Source organism: Sinohyriopsis cumingii, chromosome 16, assembly GCF_028554795.1.
Source record: "Sinohyriopsis cumingii isolate HCF-2022 chromosome 16, ASM2855479v2, whole genome shotgun sequence".
Taxonomy (NCBI): domain Eukaryota; kingdom Metazoa; phylum Mollusca; class Bivalvia; order Unionida; family Unionidae; genus Sinohyriopsis; species Sinohyriopsis cumingii.
In genome coordinates, this window is record NC_142976.1 from 73,781,011 (window position 1) to 73,802,293 (window position 21,283).

Consider the following 21,283-nt stretch of genomic DNA (forward strand, 5'->3'; position numbering starts at 1 on the left):
CTATGGTAATGGAATTAAACACCCAGCTACACGCATCAACCCACTGCATTTCTGTATACAAATGGAAGGCATGCATAGTATATTATGGATTTACACACACAGACACACACTCACTTAACTATAGGAAAATGTGCTGGAGTGTGGAAGTACATTTTGGGGATATGTAAGGATTGCACAAGATGCTTGATGCATGCGTTTGTTTCTTCTTTTGTTTTTTTACCATCGATATCAGTGGTGTCTTGGAACCGAAAAAATACCTGTCCTTTCACTAACCATATCTCTTTGGAAAATCGCTGGCAAAATTTAGATTGATTTTTGTCGTCATAGCAAAGTTGATTATTTAGATGCAGTTTTTATCAATACAATGAAATCTGGTACAAAGGCATTCTGATATTATGCTCCATATTACACAGTGATTCCCTGACATTCAATCATTTTAAAACAATATTATTGATGATAGTATAACCGTCACAAGATCTTAGCATAAGTTTGTAAAACTGTAAATAATTAGCGTTAACAAAAAGCATATTGAGGAATATGAACGTCGATGATGATTTCTGAAGGAGTATAATATCCTCTCAATTTATGACACTTTTTCAATTAATTTTCAGTTACCATTCGATTTTTGGAAGAAAATATTTCTACATCTCTATCTGAAAACAATATGCACCAAACGTTCGTTACGCATCTATGATTTTACCAACATTGACCATAATCACTCTAAGCTAAATGTTAATTATATCTTTGCTTTGGAAGTCTATTATTAGGTCTTTTGCAAAGATTTATCAACTATTTGCTGCACATATATAATGGTACCAACGAACGAATATTTTCACATATCCTAATACGTACCAACTGGTATGGTAAGGGGCCAATCAGACAACAGGAACAGCCGAAATTATCTTTATTTCAACACAGTGACGGAGCTGAACGTTGATTATAGAGAAAGAATTATTATAATAAAAATATCCTCTTTTACGTTTAGCTACATTGCTGTTGCCACTTGAATATCAATGAGGTTAGCGAATTGTCTAATTTAACAATGGTCAACCATATAAACAAACTTCTTAGTGTATGAAATATGTTGCTTTGGAACTCTATTATTAATTCTTTGCATAGATTTATCAACTATTTGCTGTAATGGTACCAACGAACGAAAATTGTCACATATACTAATACTTACCGTCTGTTATGATACCGGGCCAATCTGAAAACAAGAACAGCAGAAATTACCTTTGTTTCAAGACAGTGATGGAGCTGAACTTTGCTTTAATATAATTCAAATATCCTCTTTTACGTTTAGCTACATTGCTGTTGCCACTTGAATATCAATGAGGCTAGTGAATTGTCTAATTTAACAATGGTTAGTCATATGGACAAACTTCTTAGTGTATCAAAGATTTTTGCTTTGAAACTCTATTATTAATTCTCTGCATAAATTTATCAACTATTTGCTGCACAGATGAAATGGTACCAAGGAACGAAACTTGTCACACATCTAAAAACTTACAATCTGGTATTGTAGGACGCCAATCTGAAAACAAGAACAGCCGAAATTATATTTGTTTCAACGCAGTGACGGAGCTGAACGTAGCTAATATAATTCAAATATCTTCTTTTACGTTTACCTATATTGCTGTTGCCACTTGAATATCAATGAGGTTAGCGAATTATCTTATTCAACAAATCATTGATACACTAAGAAGTTTGTCCATATGGTTGATCATAGTTGAATAAGATAATTCACTAACCTCATTGATATTCAAATGACTAAAATTACTTTAACACAACGGATGAGATAAACATTGGCTATAGCGAAAGAATTAATATTGTTAACATAACTAATATTATTTTTAGCGACTTTTGCAATCTTTGTCACTCACCTCTGTTTAATCCACACGTTTTACCATATAATTTGACAATAGTACATTTTAACTTTATGAACCCAACATCTACCGTGTAAATTATAACTTTTTTTTTAGAAATCAATTATTGAACTGTTCAAAAGTTTATTGACTATTAAGTGCGCATGTATAGTGATGTCTACGTAAGAAGGTTGTTAAACCTCTTCATACTTAATATAGCTTATGACATAAAAGAAACTTGAAACATAGAACAGTCAAAATTATCTTTACTTCAAGATCAAGCTGAGCGTTGACTACTATAGAGAAAGAATTACTATGTTTCAAATATTCTATATAATTTTGTATTGTCTTTTCCATTATGAATTGAAATTTATTGAGGTTATATAATTTTCCAATTTAGCAATGTGCAAACTTATGAGTAGTTAAGTGTACCTTTTGGGGGTCATGTCGTAATTACATAGGTACCAAATGACTTACATGGAAGCGCCTTATGGGGTCAAATGATACATATATAGGCGGCTATATGTTTAACATTTCATTGTATTCACATTGTCAAAAGCTTTTATGGGGTCAAACGATAACGGTAATGCTAAAATGGTGAATGGGAAAAGGGTCGACAGTTTAGAGGAACAATGAAAAATAAAAGGGGTTTTAAGTTTTAGTTTGTCAAGAACATACAAAAATACATATACATACATCCACTAAACATAAAACACACAACCTTTTGACTTTAATCCTTTGGACAAAGGTTTGGCTCCCTTTAGAATGGACGAAACAAAAGATAATGCCACTGTATATACAGCTTGAAACCTAATCAGATCAGTCAGATAATTGGGTCTCTCTTCCAATCCGAAGAGATTAGGCACATGACATCACATTTAGTATATAGTGGCACCAGCGTTTGTATAGTTCACCACTGTGGCACAGTTTAAGTACCATACCTCTGGTTGAAACAATTATGTGAATGTATAGGGTGCACCTTTTGCAGATATCTCATATACTTGAAGTGATAGTACGATGACTATGATTACTAAAGTAGCTGTAACCAGCATCTTTCTTATACGAGAAGATGACTTTAATTTAGCTTTGACTAATTTTCTTTCTCCGCACGAATATTTGCCTGCAAGGATAGTACTATATTCACCTCCATCTCCATGAAAGAGCTTTAACTAAGACTTGCATATTCTGCCACAAAATAAAAAGGGTACAAATCCACCAAAAAAGAAAGTCGTTTGGTAGCTCTCAAAAAATATTATCACATTCGTGAGACGCAAAACTGACCTCCAGAAAATTTAGAACCATGGCCTACATCTACAGGGTGACAATTAACGAGGAAAAATCTGAAGTGCCACACCGTGAAAGCAGCGGGTTTCGTTACAGACCTGTGGAGGTTCCTTATTAGAGACATTGACCAGACAATGCCAAGCTAAGGAGGACGATCGTTTGAGACTCTTCATTACTCAAGCCAATTTTAAGTTTCCTCTCTGGCTCGACTTAAGTGCACCGGAAGAATTAATACAGAGTTGTTGTTGTTGTTGCAGGGTTTAAAGGGTTTAACGCCATTTTTCAGCACACGATAGGCTATACATGGCGGCCAGTAGTAATGGTGGAGGAAGAATACGGGAAAACTCCGGAAAGAACCACCGACCCACGAGAAGCTACTGGCAAGCTATCGCACATACCCACATTAGCCGAATCCGAGACTCGAACCCACGCAGGCAGAGGTGAGATGGCTGTGATCCGTAACGGAGAGCGCTTTAGACCACTAGGCCACTCGGGGCCCCGTATTAATATAGAGAAAAGTCATTGACAAAATTCAACATGTCCAACAATACAATGACCTGTTTAACATGACCGATGGAAACCCACCCCTCACCTCCTAGAGATCACGGGTCACTCAAGAAAGTGTTTTCAGTAAACGACATTTGCGCTACCAAATGTAGTGTTATCCAAATTAACAACTCACAAGACCACATGTGTTTAGCATGTGCCATCGTCGTGGGGCGAACGTATCCAGAGAAGAACGAGACCGCAGAATAATAAACATAATGGGAGGGCATTAAAAAATCAATCAGACAGAGAAAAACAACGAAGACAAGAAAATCTCATTTTGCAACAGGCGGGCATATATCAAGAAACAGTGCATGACATTGCTAAAATGAAAAAAACTTCAAGACATCATGGCTCCTTGATATATGTTGTTTGTGTTAACCTCAAGTGCTTTGTGGAGTTCTCGTGTTTCAAGGTCCCGATTTTCCAGGCAGAAAATATATTCACATGTATCGTTATAAAAAAAACCATCTTGATACCATTACTAGTATCACACAGTATTTCTTCGATGTCATACTAATATGAAAACTGTGACCCAGGATTTAGCCATCTGCACCAGCACATTCGCTGCGGAGAGCGATGCTGAAGTTGTTAGCGTACAAACCTTGAATTGCTGAAGGAAAGAACGAATTCTTTGCTATTATTGCAAGCGAAATTTTGTCAGTACAACTTCTTACGAACAATATTGCATGAAACAAGTTAACCAAGAACGGATATGGGCTTGCGAATTATTATGACTGTTCCTCACTTGTGGACATCATTTCAGAAACACGTACTCCAAGCAACACTTCTGTCCAGGACAAAAGATGCCGTTTTCGTGAACAAATCGTGGACTTTGAACATTAATGCAACTTACAAAAATATGAGAATATCTGGATTAATACGTCAAGGAAGACCAACGCAAGAAGAAAACGAAAGATTTTCTCTGGATACAATGAACAATTTCTTGTTTCTTTTGAAATATTACTCAGAACAAGGTATAAAATATTCTACAGTCACCATGAACGGAGCCGAACCCATCCACATGAAAGTGAGAGAAATACAGTTCATATATTTCGAGTTATTTGGTCGTGGTTTTGAGTAGAAATCCTGAATTGTTTAGAATGACACAAATGACCAACGGTTACCTTCCACACTTTCTCAATAACGAAACAAATAAACACGTTGTGCTCCCTAATCTGTCCGACGTTCACTAGTGCGACCAGGACGATATGAACGTAGAAAACATGAAGCGGACTACCTTTGATACAAAACTCACTCTTCAAACGCGTTTGACTTTCAAGAAGAAGTGTTTAAGTATTGCCCATACGATTCGGACATTTTACGCCATAGCTGCGAAAACATCAGACAATTATATCTAGATCACATAGGCATCGATTATTTTAAGGGAGCTTCTACCATCGCTAAAGCAAGTGAATTTAGCGTATCGAAAGAAGTTCGTGTTTCAGAACGCAATACCCACCATGCCCATTCAAATTTAAATAGTAGTCAGCCATCGATACATTGCCAAAAGTTTGTGTTACCTGATTATTTGTGTGACAGTAAAGACAAATGGATAGAACGTGTTAGAAACGGTGGAGAAAAGCTATTTAGAAGTCTTTCTGTGAATGGCTTGGATTTAAAAAAAAACGAATGCTCTATCAGTTCTAGTAATGCTTATTTCAGAACGTCCTTTCTAAGAGTTCACTATGGAAGTGTTGTACGAGCAAACATATAAGCAAGACCTGAGGTTAGAAAGACAAGGATATCAAGTGGTAGAAATATGGGTGCAGGAGAACTATCGACGTTTCAATACCGATCCAGAATTTAGTCGCATTACCGAAAGTTACGATGTGGTTGACATGGAACCTTTGAATCATCCGAACAGTTTATTTGGAAGACGAACCAAAGTTACTCGCTTATTGACAAGGAAGAAATCAGATATTGATGGTGTTTATTGTATCTTTGGGTGTGAAAATATCCTCGAGTCCCTTCAGGGAAATTTAAAATAATAATGGAATATGTTGTTTCGTGTTCTGGCTAGTAGACACTACTTGTTAAAAGTATTCAAGACTTTGCGAAGTTACTGCCATAGAACAATGCCAAATGGGCAACGACTCGAGCCCAGCAATTTTCTCAAGCTACGTTAACGAATTTCTCAAATCGATCAAGAAGCTAGTGGCTATCCACATTCGTGTCAAACTCCAGAAGACAAAGACAAATACATAGAACGGTAGCGATCCTTAGAAGACATCTTGTTGGAACACGTGGAAAAGTATGAAGGAAGACGATGATCTGCAAAAAAACATATTAAATTGTTTGTGGTGAAAATTGGCCGACATTATCCAAAAAGGAATATGTGACAGATCCAAGTCGCTGCTTTGAGATGGTGTATGACAAAGGAACACTCATGAAACACGTGGAGATCGTCCTTGAAATTTTGAACTTGGTGAATAAGAATAAGCGTTTGCAGCTCCCGACATGTTCAGAAATGTCATCATTGCAGCGTACGTGACAACCTCTGCTAGTTTAAAGTAGTATGGATCTTTGGAACTAATAGGAGATCAATTCCTTGGATTTAACACCGTCAGTTCAATTTACACAGATCTCCATCAGAGCCATCACCCAGAAATCGAATGGGACCGTTCAGTTGCATGGACGGAGACACACCCAGAAGACCCTATCGTCAGTTTTACTAGCGGTGGCCCCAATCGTACCAAAGGATACCAGTACAGAGACCGACATGGACGAATTCATACCAAATGCATAGTCAAAGAACTGCCGCTCAGCTAATAGATCGAGCAAATCAGTGAACTTTGAAGTCCTGAAAGAACCTGTACAGTCGAGGCGAGATCAAGCATTTCCCATGAAATCAATGGATCCACACAAGATTGTACGTTACAAATCTATTGAATCGTCAGTCGACCTTTAGAAAAATGTTTATCAAATTGTCTACAAGAAGCAAGTACGGCCTCCAGATGACATGGCGTCACCGTGTGGCCACTCCGAAATTCAGTACAAAAAGAGGAATGGTACTAGAAAACACTTCATTGTAAATACAAATGTTGAATACGAAAGGTGATGAATAACTCGACACAGCAACCGAGTGAGGGACTCACTATGTTCAATTTTGAGGCCAGCACGTTTTCAATGATAACGAAGAATTCAACATAGCAACCGAATGAGGGACGCACTTTGAAACTCCAAGTTCGATCATGAACTTGAGTGCGATGATGTGCTCGCGACCAGAGTGATGCTATACTGTGCGACATCAGTGATACAACACATTCATGCGCCTTGCTACTCAACTAGCGAAAGCGATGCTGCACGACCTTTCCGATTAACTCACGAAAGTGATGCCAAGCGTGTACCTACCTACGATCATCCATGAACTTGCAAACCACTCTGGATACCACCACTATCTCATTGAGATGTACCGATCAAAGAAAAATATGTCTTTCTTATGTCTTTACCTGGCTATTATGACTTTGAAAGTCGATTCCAGACAAGCAAAGGGAACTGGCCTAAATTGATGGAAGGACCTACTTCAAAACTTTTAGCCAGAGCTAAATTTAGGAGAAGGATATAAAGTACAGGTTTTATTTGTGTTCTGGCACTTCAACAATGGAAGTATTAAAGACTTAGATTACCTGGAACATGCCAGATGGTCTCGGTGCTATATCTACATTTTTTGGTTCGGTCTAAATAATAAGATCTTCATATCGGATTCTTTGGAACATTCGTTGTTTGCCTTATGAGATGTGCGAATGCATTTACAAAGAGCTTGTACAGATTCAAGCGAAACGCAAAAAAAAAATTACATTCTTTACTGCAGAAACCTTTAGATCAGTGGTACCTGAATGCTATAAGATAATTGATTCTCTTTGTAAGTGTTCAAATGATCAGACATTTACCAACTACCCACAACTTCTACCTACAAGACAGCAATACTACAAAGAATTTTCTCAGAGGATGAAGACTGTCAGGATCACAAAAATGTTGAAATACCACCTTAAGACGAAACTTCTTCGTGGCGTGTAGTTGGTTAGCATGTGACTACAAAATTCTGTTCCACACTGATACCCTGTGTAGAAAGTGTTACTATTTCTTCTAAAAGTAAGACAATTCCGTGAATGACTAGTTTAGAATAGAATATTCACAATCCATCATTCCATCTGCATGAAAATATTTAAAGTGAGTTTGTGAATGCACAAATTTAAACGCAAACTCAAAACATTTCCGGATGTTTCAGCTATTGTTATTTCCATCGTATACAAGCGTTGATTTATGGGAAAGCCTAGCAGATACATATTACGCTAAGTGAATAGAAAGCTTGCCATGCCACGACATTGTCATCAATGTTGCAACAGATTCAATGTGAGAAACTCAGTGAGATTGTTCAGGACTTAGAGGATTACCAAGAACTGTTAACAAAACTGATTTAATGTCCTACGATTCTCGTGTGCTGTGCGCGTTATTGACTATTTTTCGCTATTTCGTTTCTCAGCAAATTCGTTGATGGCTGTTTATGAACGGTTTATATAACAAAGACATCATCACTACTCAAACTTTTTCTGTGCGAGGAAGACAAATAGTATTAAACGTTTTGAGAATAGTGATGAAAACAAGTTTTGTATATCCGTGTGAAGAAGACATTCGTCGAACATTATACACACTTGATACGTAATAAGAAATGTGTATAGCTAGTTAGTCTCAGCAGCAAATTTACGATTGAAAAGCACGTACGTGGAAAAGTATTGGCTTCGAAGCTTGGATCCAAGAAGTGGCTAACTATGCCGAAGACATTGTTTGTCGCCAATCCAAGAAAAGAATTTCACTTAGAACCAGTTTGAAAAGTGAACAGGAAATTAAAAACAATGTTAGAAACGATGGTATCAGAAGAATATGATCCAGAAAGAGAAACAGAGGAATAAATATTGCAAGTCCAGAAAAGTAAATTCGTACAAATAATAAAACTGAGCAAGAGATAGAATTCCAGGACAAATTAGAAGCACTGAATTCTATAGAGACTAGAAGAATAACTCTATAGCGTTTACAGAGATTTCCATGGGAAACAAATAGATCAAGCATCTTGTACACTGACTCATTTATGTCCAGGATTGGCGATTTATGCCTAATTCGTTTTTGTATTTTAATTCTTGAATATTGAAATGTAAATATGTTTTTGTGTTGTAGTGTCACATTTGAATACACATTAAACATGTATTAAATTAATAAAATGTCTGTAATTGATGGTCATCTCAAAATGAAATATAAAGACCATATTTATGGCTGCATCCTTCTCATCCTCCGTCACTGCTCTCAATGTGATTGACGAAAAGTTAGATCGTCAAAGTTGGCAAACACCGCATCCTCGCCATCCCTTTAACACGTTATTACTGGACCTAGTTGTTCAGGCTAATCCAAGGTTGTCAATAATTTGATGGAATACAAATAACACTTGTTTGATCCTCCAACCAAACGCATCGTGTGGTGTTGAAAAGAGAGGCAAACGACTTTCACGATAGTTCAAGAAAGTCAAGGAGAAACCATTCTGCTTTAGAAAGCATTCCTTGTGAAGAAGATAGGATCGTTTCAGTCTTTAGTTACATCGTGTCATCTTATATGACATATTGGGAAACATTCAAACTTTGATTTATACGAAAAGGACGTGATTATAACGCTGTTATCGTTTACATTGCTCCACCTTTATTTCAAAAACTTAAATCATATGGCAGTGCCAGTCTCAATACCCACTGGGTGATCTTGTCTAAAAGTCCAAGTGGCAAATCTCAAGTGAAAGTGTTAGCCAAACAGTTAGGAGCAGCTGGTTAAATAATGCAGTTTTCACTAATGACTCTCTCTCTCCAATTAGTTTTAAAGACACGATGATTTTTGTCTCAAATTCTAGTATTGACAAGTACAAAGACTCCAGTATATTTAAAACAAGTGAAGAACGGAAATGTTGTCCTCTCTTGATAGATCAGTCTGGTAGTAGAACAATGTATATTGTTTGCGATTTAAAACAACAATATTAAGCATTCAGAATATGTAACAAATGTGCACAAAAACCTTATCTTACGCCAAGTTGTGATTGTTGTTTGACAGTGCAGAAATGTCTCGTTCTCTTTTCATCAACAGTGGATTACGATAGGCAACATTTCTATGAGTGTATCAACTATACGGCTATCAAAACGATCACAGTATATTTGTAACAGAGTGACGGACCAATCTTACTCATACAGCACTGAAGTTGTATATGTTTCAACACAATTTCTGCAATTTTATTGAGACAGTAATTGTGTTTATCAGTAGAAATCAATGCTGGTCAGTACGACGGCATGTTGTTGTGTAGCGGTGGTTGTTGAGCAGTAAAAATAATTGCTAGTCAGTAAAACTATGGATTGGTCAGTACGTGTGGGTATTGGTAAGTAATGATGTGTTGATCCGTAAAAGTGAGTGTTGGACAGTAAGACTGAGTGTTGGTCGTTTAGGATTGGCATTGCTCAATCATCTCAAATGTTTTCATCTCTCGATAAATTAGTGAAATATAAAAGCAATAACCTTGCTTTGCCGTTTTACGCCAAACGATGACTTTGCTTGACAGTGTAACCCTCTCAATAAATCAGTCAAGCAGCAAAAAGCTTAAGTTGTAACAGCCTTGAAATGCTCGAAAACCGTGTATTACGTGATGCTATGGCATTGTTTGACAGTGTAGCAATGCCTCATGCTCTTTACACCATCAACGTAATACACTCGGGAAAAACGAAATCAGTACGTATGAAACAAAGTAAAGAACCAGATTTGATCAATACAGAACACTGGATAATTTTGTAAAACAATTTCTGCCAATTTTTATCGAGGCAATAGCAAGTCGGTGGTGTATTAATTGTAGGCTGACCAAACGAAACGGTATATTTGTATGAAAGTGATGAACCAACCCCCAACAAAGCAGTATTGACATTGGTGATTCAACACACTTGAAACCTAAAATTGCCATTCTCTCCAGGGATGGATAATATAAAAAGTGTGTTGGTTTGTGAGGATGTTTCAGCTCACCTATCCCACAACCCTGTCAGCTGAATTTGTATTAGTCAAACGTTAACTTGCCACGTTAGATTATGTGTGGACTCTGTAGAGCAAATCATCACTGACTCCATAGCCTTTCCGGCATTTTCCAATTTTAGAACATTTCCAGTGAAGAAAGACTTATTGTTTTTGATCGTATTCATCGTCGCTGTGTACAATCAAATTCACTGGAACCCGAGGCAAATTCTCTAAAGACTGGGTGCGAGGATGAATTAAGATAGAGGATGTATACGGTACGTATCATGATGTTGTGTTGGATCATAAACCTCGCACAGATTTCAAATAACCACAAGGCTTTGGATCTGATTGATCTATGCCGACTTTTTCGATTGATGACATATCGGAATGACACAAAGTTTATTAAGACAGTTTGATTTGCTATGTGTGTTGTATCACGTGATCTTAAACGTGGTAAAAAAATGAACCTTATTGTGCCGCGAAACCAGAAGTTTATTGAGCAGAGAACACGCCAACCAGCCTACTTTTGCAACTAATTCTCCAATTCGGAAAACATTGTCTTTAAATGTCAGCTAAAATTTAGAAAATTGTTAGTGATCAAAATCATATGTTCAATTTGCGTACTAAAAATTGGGAATATATCTGGACGTGTGAAAAACAGATGAAAGTGTAAATTATCTGGTATATACCGTTCTCTGCAAATAAGTTGTTAACGTAAAGAAACTACTGCGCAAGTTCTTTTACAGGCGTTTTCTTTTGAAGCAAACATTTGAATCATAACAGCCTCTGCATTATCCATTGAGACAATGAAAGCGTTGACTCACTAGAAATACAATGCTTTCATCGAAAATACAATGCAACGAATAACATTAAAACTGAATTTAAATTGAAATCATTACGAAAGTACCTCGGTTATAAAAGGTATAAAACAAATACCATGAAAAAGGTTAGATAACCCATTCGGTGATACCAGGGTAAACACTAAGTAAAACAAAACAAACATGGACTTTTTCTTTTTGTTTTAATATTTTGCCGTTAGTACAGCCATTCACTGTGTACACACTGTTCGTCGCCTAACCTAAAAAAGAAAATCCAATCTAGCTTTATTATGTGCAGATTATGCCAATGCCAATAACTTCGTAACCTTGGTTGTTATGTGCAGATTATGTCCAATGCCAATAGCTTAACAACATTGTTTGTTATGTGCAGATTATGTCCAATGCCAATAACTTCGTAACATTGTTTGTTATTACGAAGTACGTAGAAAAGATTAAGACAATGTGGCTCATGGTTTGCTTGCTTTTGGTTTAACAGAGAATAACAGTGTACGAAATTCGAATGAGAAGAATACTGGGGGATATCGCTGGCGTCAATCATGTGCCGCTTGTATTGACGTAACAGTGAATACGTGCGACCAATGACTTCATAGTAAATGAGACGTGTCATTGACACAGAAACCGAAGATATTTTCTAATGCAGTTCAGTATTTCAGATGGTTTTAAGATGAATGTTTTTCTCCACGTGTTACAGATTTGTGGTCATCTCATCGTTGTTAATGCACGATAGAGAGAGTAAATGAAGGTTAAAGAAAGAAGGGACTGGAACAGTGGCGATATTGTGACAGATTATTTATAGATTGAATACATACCTGGGCGATATTTGTATCATATGACCAAGGAAACTGCTTCTGTAATTAACACGGGGTATCGACTAATGATTGTATGTATGGGAAGTTATACATTCCTCAATTTATTTCTCTCACTAAAGGATCGATGCTCATTCGGTATAATATAATACAAATGGAACGGGGGCCTTGTGGCTTTGTATGGACCAGTCAGTCATACAAAAATGGATATGAACTGCAGTTATCCTTTGCTCTTCCAGAAGGTCCTAAGCACCATGCAATATTTGTTGCATATTGATTCGCAGTATAAATCTCGTATTAACTGACACAAAGCACACGAATTATATATATAAAACAGGTGCACATATCGCCTAGCTTTCATACACCAGCGTCCGAACCCACATGGCCATGCATGATAAACACGAGTAAGAGCACAGTGTCAGTATTGTGACAGATTAATTATATGTCCCAGAATTCACGTAACGAAATTAGTGTCATATGACCAATATAATAAATTGTTTCAGGTACATGGGATATCGACTAGTATGCCCTTGTGGCCTTTTTCTGTATATAAGTCACCTGCTGCGTGTGGGAAATTTTACACTCCTAAATTGCATCCTCTCACAAGAGGACAGATATTCATTCAGGATAATGTAATAAATATACCTTTTGAAGCAGGACTCGGGGCCTTACCATTAGTAACAACACATGTCGCCAAGCTTTAACGTACCCGTATCAAAACAAACCAGGCATACGCTCACAAATAATGGATGGCGATAAGGAATAGAGATGCAAGAGAACTCATTCTCTATGGAAATGGGATTAAACACCCAGCTACATGCATCAACCCCACTGGATTTATGTATACAAATGGAAGGTAGGCATTGTATATTATTCACATACATACATACATACATACATACATACATACATATAGCAAAATTTGCTGGAGTGTGTAAGTACATTGGGGATGCTTAATGCATGCGTTTGTTTCTTCTTGCGTTTTTTTTAACCATCGGTTTCAGTTGTGTCATGGAACCAGAACAATACGTTTCCTTTCATTAACCATATATCTTTAGAAATTCGCGCGCAAAATTTAGATTGATTTTTGTCGTCATAACAATGTTGATTAATTAGATGCAGTTTTTATGAATACAGTGAAATTTGGTCCAAAGGCATTCTGATGTTATGCTGCAAATTACACAGTGATTCCCTGGTCTTCAATCATTTCGCCAGGAATAAAATAAAATTATTGAAGATAGTATAACTGTCACAAGATCTTGGCATAAGTTTGTAAAACTGTAAATAATTAGCGTTAACAAAAAGCATATTGAGGAATATGAACGTCGATGATGATTTCTGAAGGAATATAATATCCTCTCAATTTATGACACTTTTTCAATAAATTTCAATTGTCATTCGATTTTTGGAAGAAAATATTTCTACATCTCTATCTGAAAACAATATGCACCAGATGTTCGTTACGCATATATGATTTTACCAATATTGACCATGATCACACTAAGTTAAATGTAAATTATATCGTTGTTGTAAACGTCTGTTAGTAGGTCTCTTGCATAGATTTATCAACTATTTGCTGCACATATATAATGGTACCAACGAACGAATATTTTCACATATCCTAATACGTACCAACTGGTATGGTAAGGGGCCAATCAGACAACAGGAACAGCCGAAATTATCTTTATTTCAACACAGTGACGGAGCTGAACGTTGATTATAGAGAAAGAATTATTATAATGAAAATATCCTCTTTTACGTTTAGCTACATTGCTGTTGCCACTTGAATATCAATGAGGTTAGCGAATTGTCTAATTTAACAATGGTCAACCATATAAACAAACTTCTTAGTGTATGAAATATTTTGCTTTGGAACTCTATTATTAATTCTTTGCATAGATTTATCAACTATTTGCTGCACATATGTAATGGTACCAACGAACGAAAATTGTCACATATACTAATACTTACCGTCTGTTATGATACCGGGCCAAACTGAAAACAAGAACAGCAGAAATTACCTTTGTTTCAAGACAGTGATGGAGCTGAACTTTGCTTTAATATAATTCAAATATCTTCTTTCACGTTTAGCTACATTGATGTTGCCACTTGAATATCAATGAGGCTAGTGAATTGTCTAATTTAACAATGGTCAACCATACGGACAAACTTCTTAGTGTATCAATGATTTTGTTAAACCGAAACATAAAATGACTAAAATTACTTTAACACAATGGCTGAGATAAACATTGACTATAGAAAAAGAATTAATATTATTAACATAACTAATATCATTTTCATCTTGCAATTTTTGTCACTCACCTCTGTTTAATCCACACGTTTCCCATAAAATTTACAGTAGTACATTTTAACTTAATGAACCCAACATTTACCGTGTAAATTATAACTTTATTTTAGAAGTCGATTATTAGGTCTGTTCCAAAGTTTACTGACTATTTAGTGCGCATGTGTAGTGATACCTACGAAAGAAAAGTGTGACACCTCTTAATACTTAATATAGTATGTGACCGAAAATAAACTTGAAACAAAGAGCAGACAAAATTATGTTTACTTTAACCCGGCGATCGAGCTGAACGTTGACTATAGTAAAGAATTAATATGTTTCAAATATCCTATATAATTTTGTATTGTCTTTTCCATTCTGATTTGAAATTTACTGAGGTTATATAATTTTACAATTTAGCAATGTGCAAACTTATGAGTAGTTAAGTGTACCTATTGGAGGTCATGTCATAATTATATAGGTACCAAATAACTTACATGGAAGCGCCTCATAGGGGTCAAATGATACATATATAGGCGCCTATAGGTTTAATGTTTGATGGTATTTTAGGGGGTCTAAAATGTTCACATTGTCAAAAGCTTTTATGAGGTCAAACGATAACGGTAATGCTAAAATGGTGAAGGGGAAGAAAGGGTCGACAGTTTATAGGAACAATGAAAAATGAAAGGAGTTTTAAGTTTTAGTTTGTCAAGAACATACAAAAATGCATATACATACATCCACTAAACATAAAACACACAACCGTTTGACTTTAATCCTTTGGACAAAGGTTTGGCTCCCTTTTGAATGGACAAAACCATATGATAATGCACCTGTATATATAGCTTAAAACCTGATCAGATCAGTCAGAGAATTGGGTCTCTCTTCCAATCCGAAGAGATCAGGCACATGACATCACATTTAGTATATAGGGGCACAAGCGTTTGTATAGTTCACCACTGTGACACAGTTTTAGTACTATACCTCAGGTTGAAACAATCATGCGAATGTATAGGGTGCGCCTATTGAGGATGTCTCGTATACTTGAAGTGATATTACGATGACTATGATTCCTAAAGCAGCTGTAATCAGCATCCTTCTTCCACGAGAGGATGACTTTAATTTAGCTTTGATTATTTTTCTTTGTCCGCACGAATTGTTGCCTTCAAGGATAGTACTATATTCAACTCCTTCTCCATGAAAGAGCTTTAACTAAGACTCGCATATTCTGCCACAAAACAAAAAGGGTACAAATCCACCAAAAAGAAAGTCGTTCGGAAACTCTCAAAAAATAGTATCACATTCGAGAGACGCAAAACTGACCTCCAGAAAATTTAGAACCATGGCCTACATCTACAGGGTAACAATTAATGAGGAAAAATCTGAACTGCCACACCGTGAAAACAGCGGGTTTCGTTACAGACCTGTGGAGGTTCCTTATTAGAGACATTGACCATACAATGCCAAACTAAGGAGGACGATCGTTTGAGACTCTTCATTACTCAAGCCAATTTTAAGTTTCCTGTCTAGCTCGATTTAAGTGCACTGGAAGAATTAATAGAGAGTTGTTTTTTGTTGTTCTTGTTGTTGTTGTTGCAGGGTTTAAAGGGTTTAACGCCATTTTTCAGCACACGATAGGCTGTACATGGCGGCCAGTAGCAATGATGGAGGAAGAACCCGAGAAAAACCCCGGAAAGAACCACCGACCCACGAGAAGCTAATGGCAAGCTATCTCACATACCCACATTGGCCGAATCCGAGACTCGAACCCACGCAGACAGAGGTGAGATGGCTGTGATCCGTAACGGAGAGCGCTTTAGACCACTAGGCCACTCGGGGCCCCGTATTAATATAGAGAAAAGTCATTGACAAAATTCAACATGTCCAACAATACAATGACCTGTTTAACATGACCGATGGAAACCCACCCCTCACCTCCTAGAGATCACGGGTCACTCAAGAAAGTGTTTTCAGTAAACGACATTTGCGCTACCAAATGTAGTGTTGTCCAAATTAACAACTCACAAGACCACATGTGTTTAGCATGTGCCATCGTCGTGGGGCGAACGTATGCAGAGAAGAACGAGACCGCAGAATAATAAACATAATGGGAGGGCATTCGAAAATCAATCAGACAGAGAAAAACAACAAAGACAAGAAAATCTCATTTTGCAACAGGCGGGCATATACAAGGAAACAGTGCATGACATTGCTAAAATGAAAAAACTTCAAGACGACTTGGCTCCTTGATATATATTGTCTGTGTTAACCTCAAGTGCTTTGTGGAGTTCTCGTGTTTCAAGGTCCCGATCATCCAGGCAGAAAATATATTCACATGTATCATTATTAAAAAAAAAACATCTTGATATCATTACTAGTATCACACAGTATTTCTTCGATATCATACTAATATGAGAACTGTGACCGAGGATTTAGCCATCTGCACCAGCACATTCACTGCGGAGAGCGATGCTGAAGTTGTTAGCGTACAAACCATGAATTGCTGAAGGAAAAGAAAGAATTAATTGCTATTATTGCAAGCGAAATTTTGTCAGTACAACTTCTTACGAACAATATTGCATGAAACAAGTTAACCAAGAACGGATATGGGCTTGCGAATTATTATGACTGTTCCTCACTTGTGGACATCATTTCAGAAACACGTACTCCAAGCAACACTTTTCTCCAGGAAAGAAAAGATGCCGTTTTCGTGAACAAATCGTGGACTTTGAACATTAATGCAACTTACAAAAATATGAGAATATCTGGATTAATAAGTCAAGGAAGATCAACATAAGAAGAAAACGAAAGATTTTCTCTGAATACAATGAACAATTTCTTGTTTCTTTTGAAATATTACTCAGAACAAGGTATAAAATATTCTACAGTCACCATGAACGGAGCCGAACCCATCCACATGAAAGTGAGAGAAATACAGTTCATATATTTCGAGTTATTTGGTCGTGGTTTTGAGTAGAAATCCTGAAATGTTTAGAATGACACAAATGACCAACGGTTACCTTCCACACTTTCTCAATAACGAAACAAATAAACACGTTGTGCTCCCTAATCTGTCCGACGTTCACTAGTGCGACCAGGACGATATGAACGTAGAAAACATGAAGCGGACTACCTTTGATACAAAACTCACTCTTCAAACGCGTTTGACTTTCAAGAAGAAGTGTTTAAGTATTGCCCATACGATTCGGACATTTTACGCCATAGCTGCGAAAACATCAGACAATTATATCTAGATCACATAGGCATCGATTATTTTAAGGGAGCTTCTACCATCGCTAAAGCAAGTGAATTTAGCGTATCGAAAGAAGTTCGTGTTTCAGAACGCAATACCCACCATGCCCATTCAAATTTAAATAGCAGTCAGCCATCGATACATTGCCAAAAGTTTGTGTTACCTGATTATTTGTGTGACAGTAAAGACAAATGGATAGAACGTGTTAGAAACGGTGGAGAAAAGCTATTTAGAAGTCTTTCTGTGAATGGCTTGGATTTAAAAAAAACGAATGCTCTATCAGTTCTAGTAATGCTTATTTCAGAACGTCCTTTCTAAGAGTTAACTATGGAAGTGTTGTGCGAGCAAACATATAAGCAAGACCTGAGGTTAGAAAGACAAGGATATCAAGTGGTAGAAATATGGGTGCAGGAGAACTATCGACGTTTCAATACCGATCCAGAATTTAGTCGCATTACCGAAAGTTACGATGTGGTTGACATGGAACCTTTGAATCATCCGAACAGTTTATTTGGAAGACGAACCAAAGTTACTCGCTTATTGACAAGGAAGAAATCAAATATTGATGGTGTTTATTGTATCTTTGGGTGTGAAAATATCCTCGAGTCCCTTCAGGGAAATTTAAAATAATAATGGAATATGTTGTTTCGTGTTCTGGCTAGTAGACACTACTTGTTAAAAGTATTCAAGACTTTGCGAAGTTACTGCCATAGAACAATGCCAAATGGGCAACGACTCGAGCCCAGCAATTTTCTCAAGCTACGTTAACGAATTTCTCAAATCGATCAAGAAGCTAGTGGCTATCCACATTCGTGTCAAACTCCAGAAGACAGAGACAAATACATAGAACGGTAGCGATCCTTAGAAGACATCTTGTTGGAACACGTGGAAAAGTATGAAGGAAGACGATGATCTGCAAAAAAACATATTAAATTGTTTGTGGTGAAAATTGGCCGACATTATCCAAAAAGGAATATGTGACAGATCCAAGTCGCTGCTTTGAGATGGTGTATGACAAAGGAACACTCATGAAACACGTGGAGATCGTCCTTGAAATTTTGAACTTGGTGAATAAGAATAAGCGTTTGCAGCTCCCGACATGTTCAGAAATGTCATCATTGCAGCGTACGTGACAACCTCTGCTAGTTTAAAGTAGTATGGATCTTTGGAACTAATAGGAGATCAATTCCTTGGATTTAACACCGTCAGTTCAATTTACACAGATCTCCATCAGAGCCATCACCCAGAAATCGAATGGGACCGTTCAGTTGCATGGACGGAGACACACCCAGAAGACCCTATCGTCAGTTTTACTAGCGGTGGCCCCAATCGTACCAAAGGATACCAGTACAGAGACCGACATGGACGAATTCATACCAAATGCATAGTCAAAGAACTGCCGCTCAGCTATAGATCGAGCAAATCAGTGAACTTTGAAGTCCTGAAAGAACCTGTACAGTCGAGGCGAGATCAAGCATTTCCCATGAAATCAATGGATCCACACAAGATTGTACGTTACAAATCTATTGAATCGTCAGTCGACCTTTAGAAAAATGTTTATCAAATTGTCTACAAGAAGCAAGTACGGCCTCCAGATGACATGGCGTCACCGTGTGGCCACTCCGAAATTCAGTACAAAAAGAGGAATGGTACTAGAAAACACTTCATTGTAAATACAAATGTTGAATACGAAAGGTGATGAATAACTCGACACAGCAACCGAGTGAGGGACTCACTATGTTCAATTTTGAGGCCAGCACGTTTTCAATGATAACGACGAATTCAACATAGCAACCGAATGAGGGACGCACTTTGAAACTCCAAGTTCGATCATGAACTTGAGTGCGATGATGTGCTCGCGACCAGAGTGATGCTATACTGTGCGACATCAGTGATACAACACATTCATGCGCCTTGCTACTCAACTAGCGAAAGCGATGCTGCACGACCTTTCCGATTAACTCACGAAAGTGATGCCAAGCGTGTACCTACCTACGATCATCCATGAACTTGCAAACCACTCTGGATACCACCACTATCTCATTGAGATGTACCGATCAAAGAAAAATATGTCTTTCTTATGTCTTTACCTGGCTATTATGACTTTGAAAGTCGATTCCAGACAAGCAAAGGGAACTGGCCTAAATTGATGGAAGGACCTACTTCAAAACTTTTAGCCAGAGCTAAATTTAGGAGAAGGATATAAAGTACAGGTTTTATTTGTGTTCTGGCACTTCAACAATGGAAGTATTAAAGACTTAGATTACCTGGAACATGCCAGATGGTCTCGGTGCTATATCTACATTTTTTTGGTTCGGTCTAAATAAAAAGATCTTCATATCGGATTCTTTGGAACATTCGTTGTTTGCCTTATGAGATGTGCGAATGCATTTACAAAGAGCTTGTACAGATTCAAGCGAAACGCAAAAAAAAAAATTACATTCTTTACTGCAGAAACCTTTAGATCAGTGGTACCTGATCGCTATAAGATAATTGATTCTCTTTGTAAGTGTTCAAATGGTCAGACATTTAACAACTACCCACAACTTCTACCTACAAGACAGCAATACTACTGTGTAGAAAGTATTACTATTTCTTCTAAAAGTAAGACAATTCCGTGAATGACTAGTTTAGAATAGAATATTCACAATCCATCATTCCATCTGCATGAAAATATTTAAAGTGAGTTTGTGAATGCACAAATTTAAACGCAAACTCAAAACATTTCCGGATGTTTCAGCTATTGTTATTTCCATCGTATACAAGCGCTGATTTATGGGAAAGCCTAGCAGATACATATTACGCTAAGTGAATAGAAAGCTTGCCATGCCACGACATTGTCATCAATGTTGCAACAGATTCAATGTGAGAAACTCAGTGAGATTGTTCAGGACTTAGAGGATTACCAAGAACTGTTAACAAAACTGATTTAATGTCCTACGATTCTCGTGTGCTGTGCGCGTTATTGACTATTTTTCGCTATTTCGTTTCTCAGCAAATTCGTTGATGGCTGTTTATGAACGGTTTATATAACAAAGACATCATCACTACTCAAACTTTTTCTGTGCGAGGAAGACAAATAGTATTAAACGTTTTGAGAATAGTGATGAAAACAAGTTTTGTACATCCGTGTGAAGAAGACATTCGTCGAACATTATACACACTTGATACGTAATAAGAAATGTGTATAGCTAGTTAGTCTCAGCAGCAAATTTACGATTGAAAAGCACGTACGTGGAAAAGTATTGGCTTCGAAGCTTGGATCCAAGAAGTGGCTAACTATGCCGAAGACATTGTTTGTCGCCAATCCAAGAAAAGAATTTCACTTAGAACCAGTTTGAAAAGTGAACAGGAAATTAAAAACAATGTTAGAAACGATG

At 37.1% G+C, this 21,283-nt stretch overlaps 1 protein-coding gene across 1 annotated transcript in view; it reads right to left on the bottom strand.

Moving 5' to 3' along the window:
* The window catches only part of LOC149780787 (uncharacterized), a 78,043-nt gene that overhangs the window by 23,163 nt on the left and 33,597 nt on the right, over positions 1-21,283 (bottom strand). Inside the window, exon 3 of the mRNA XM_089937863.1 lies at positions 1,184-1,207. Coding sequence (XP_089793989.1) covers positions 1,184-1,207 — 24 coding nt within the window. The remainder of the gene's footprint in view (positions 1-1,183; positions 1,208-21,283) is intronic.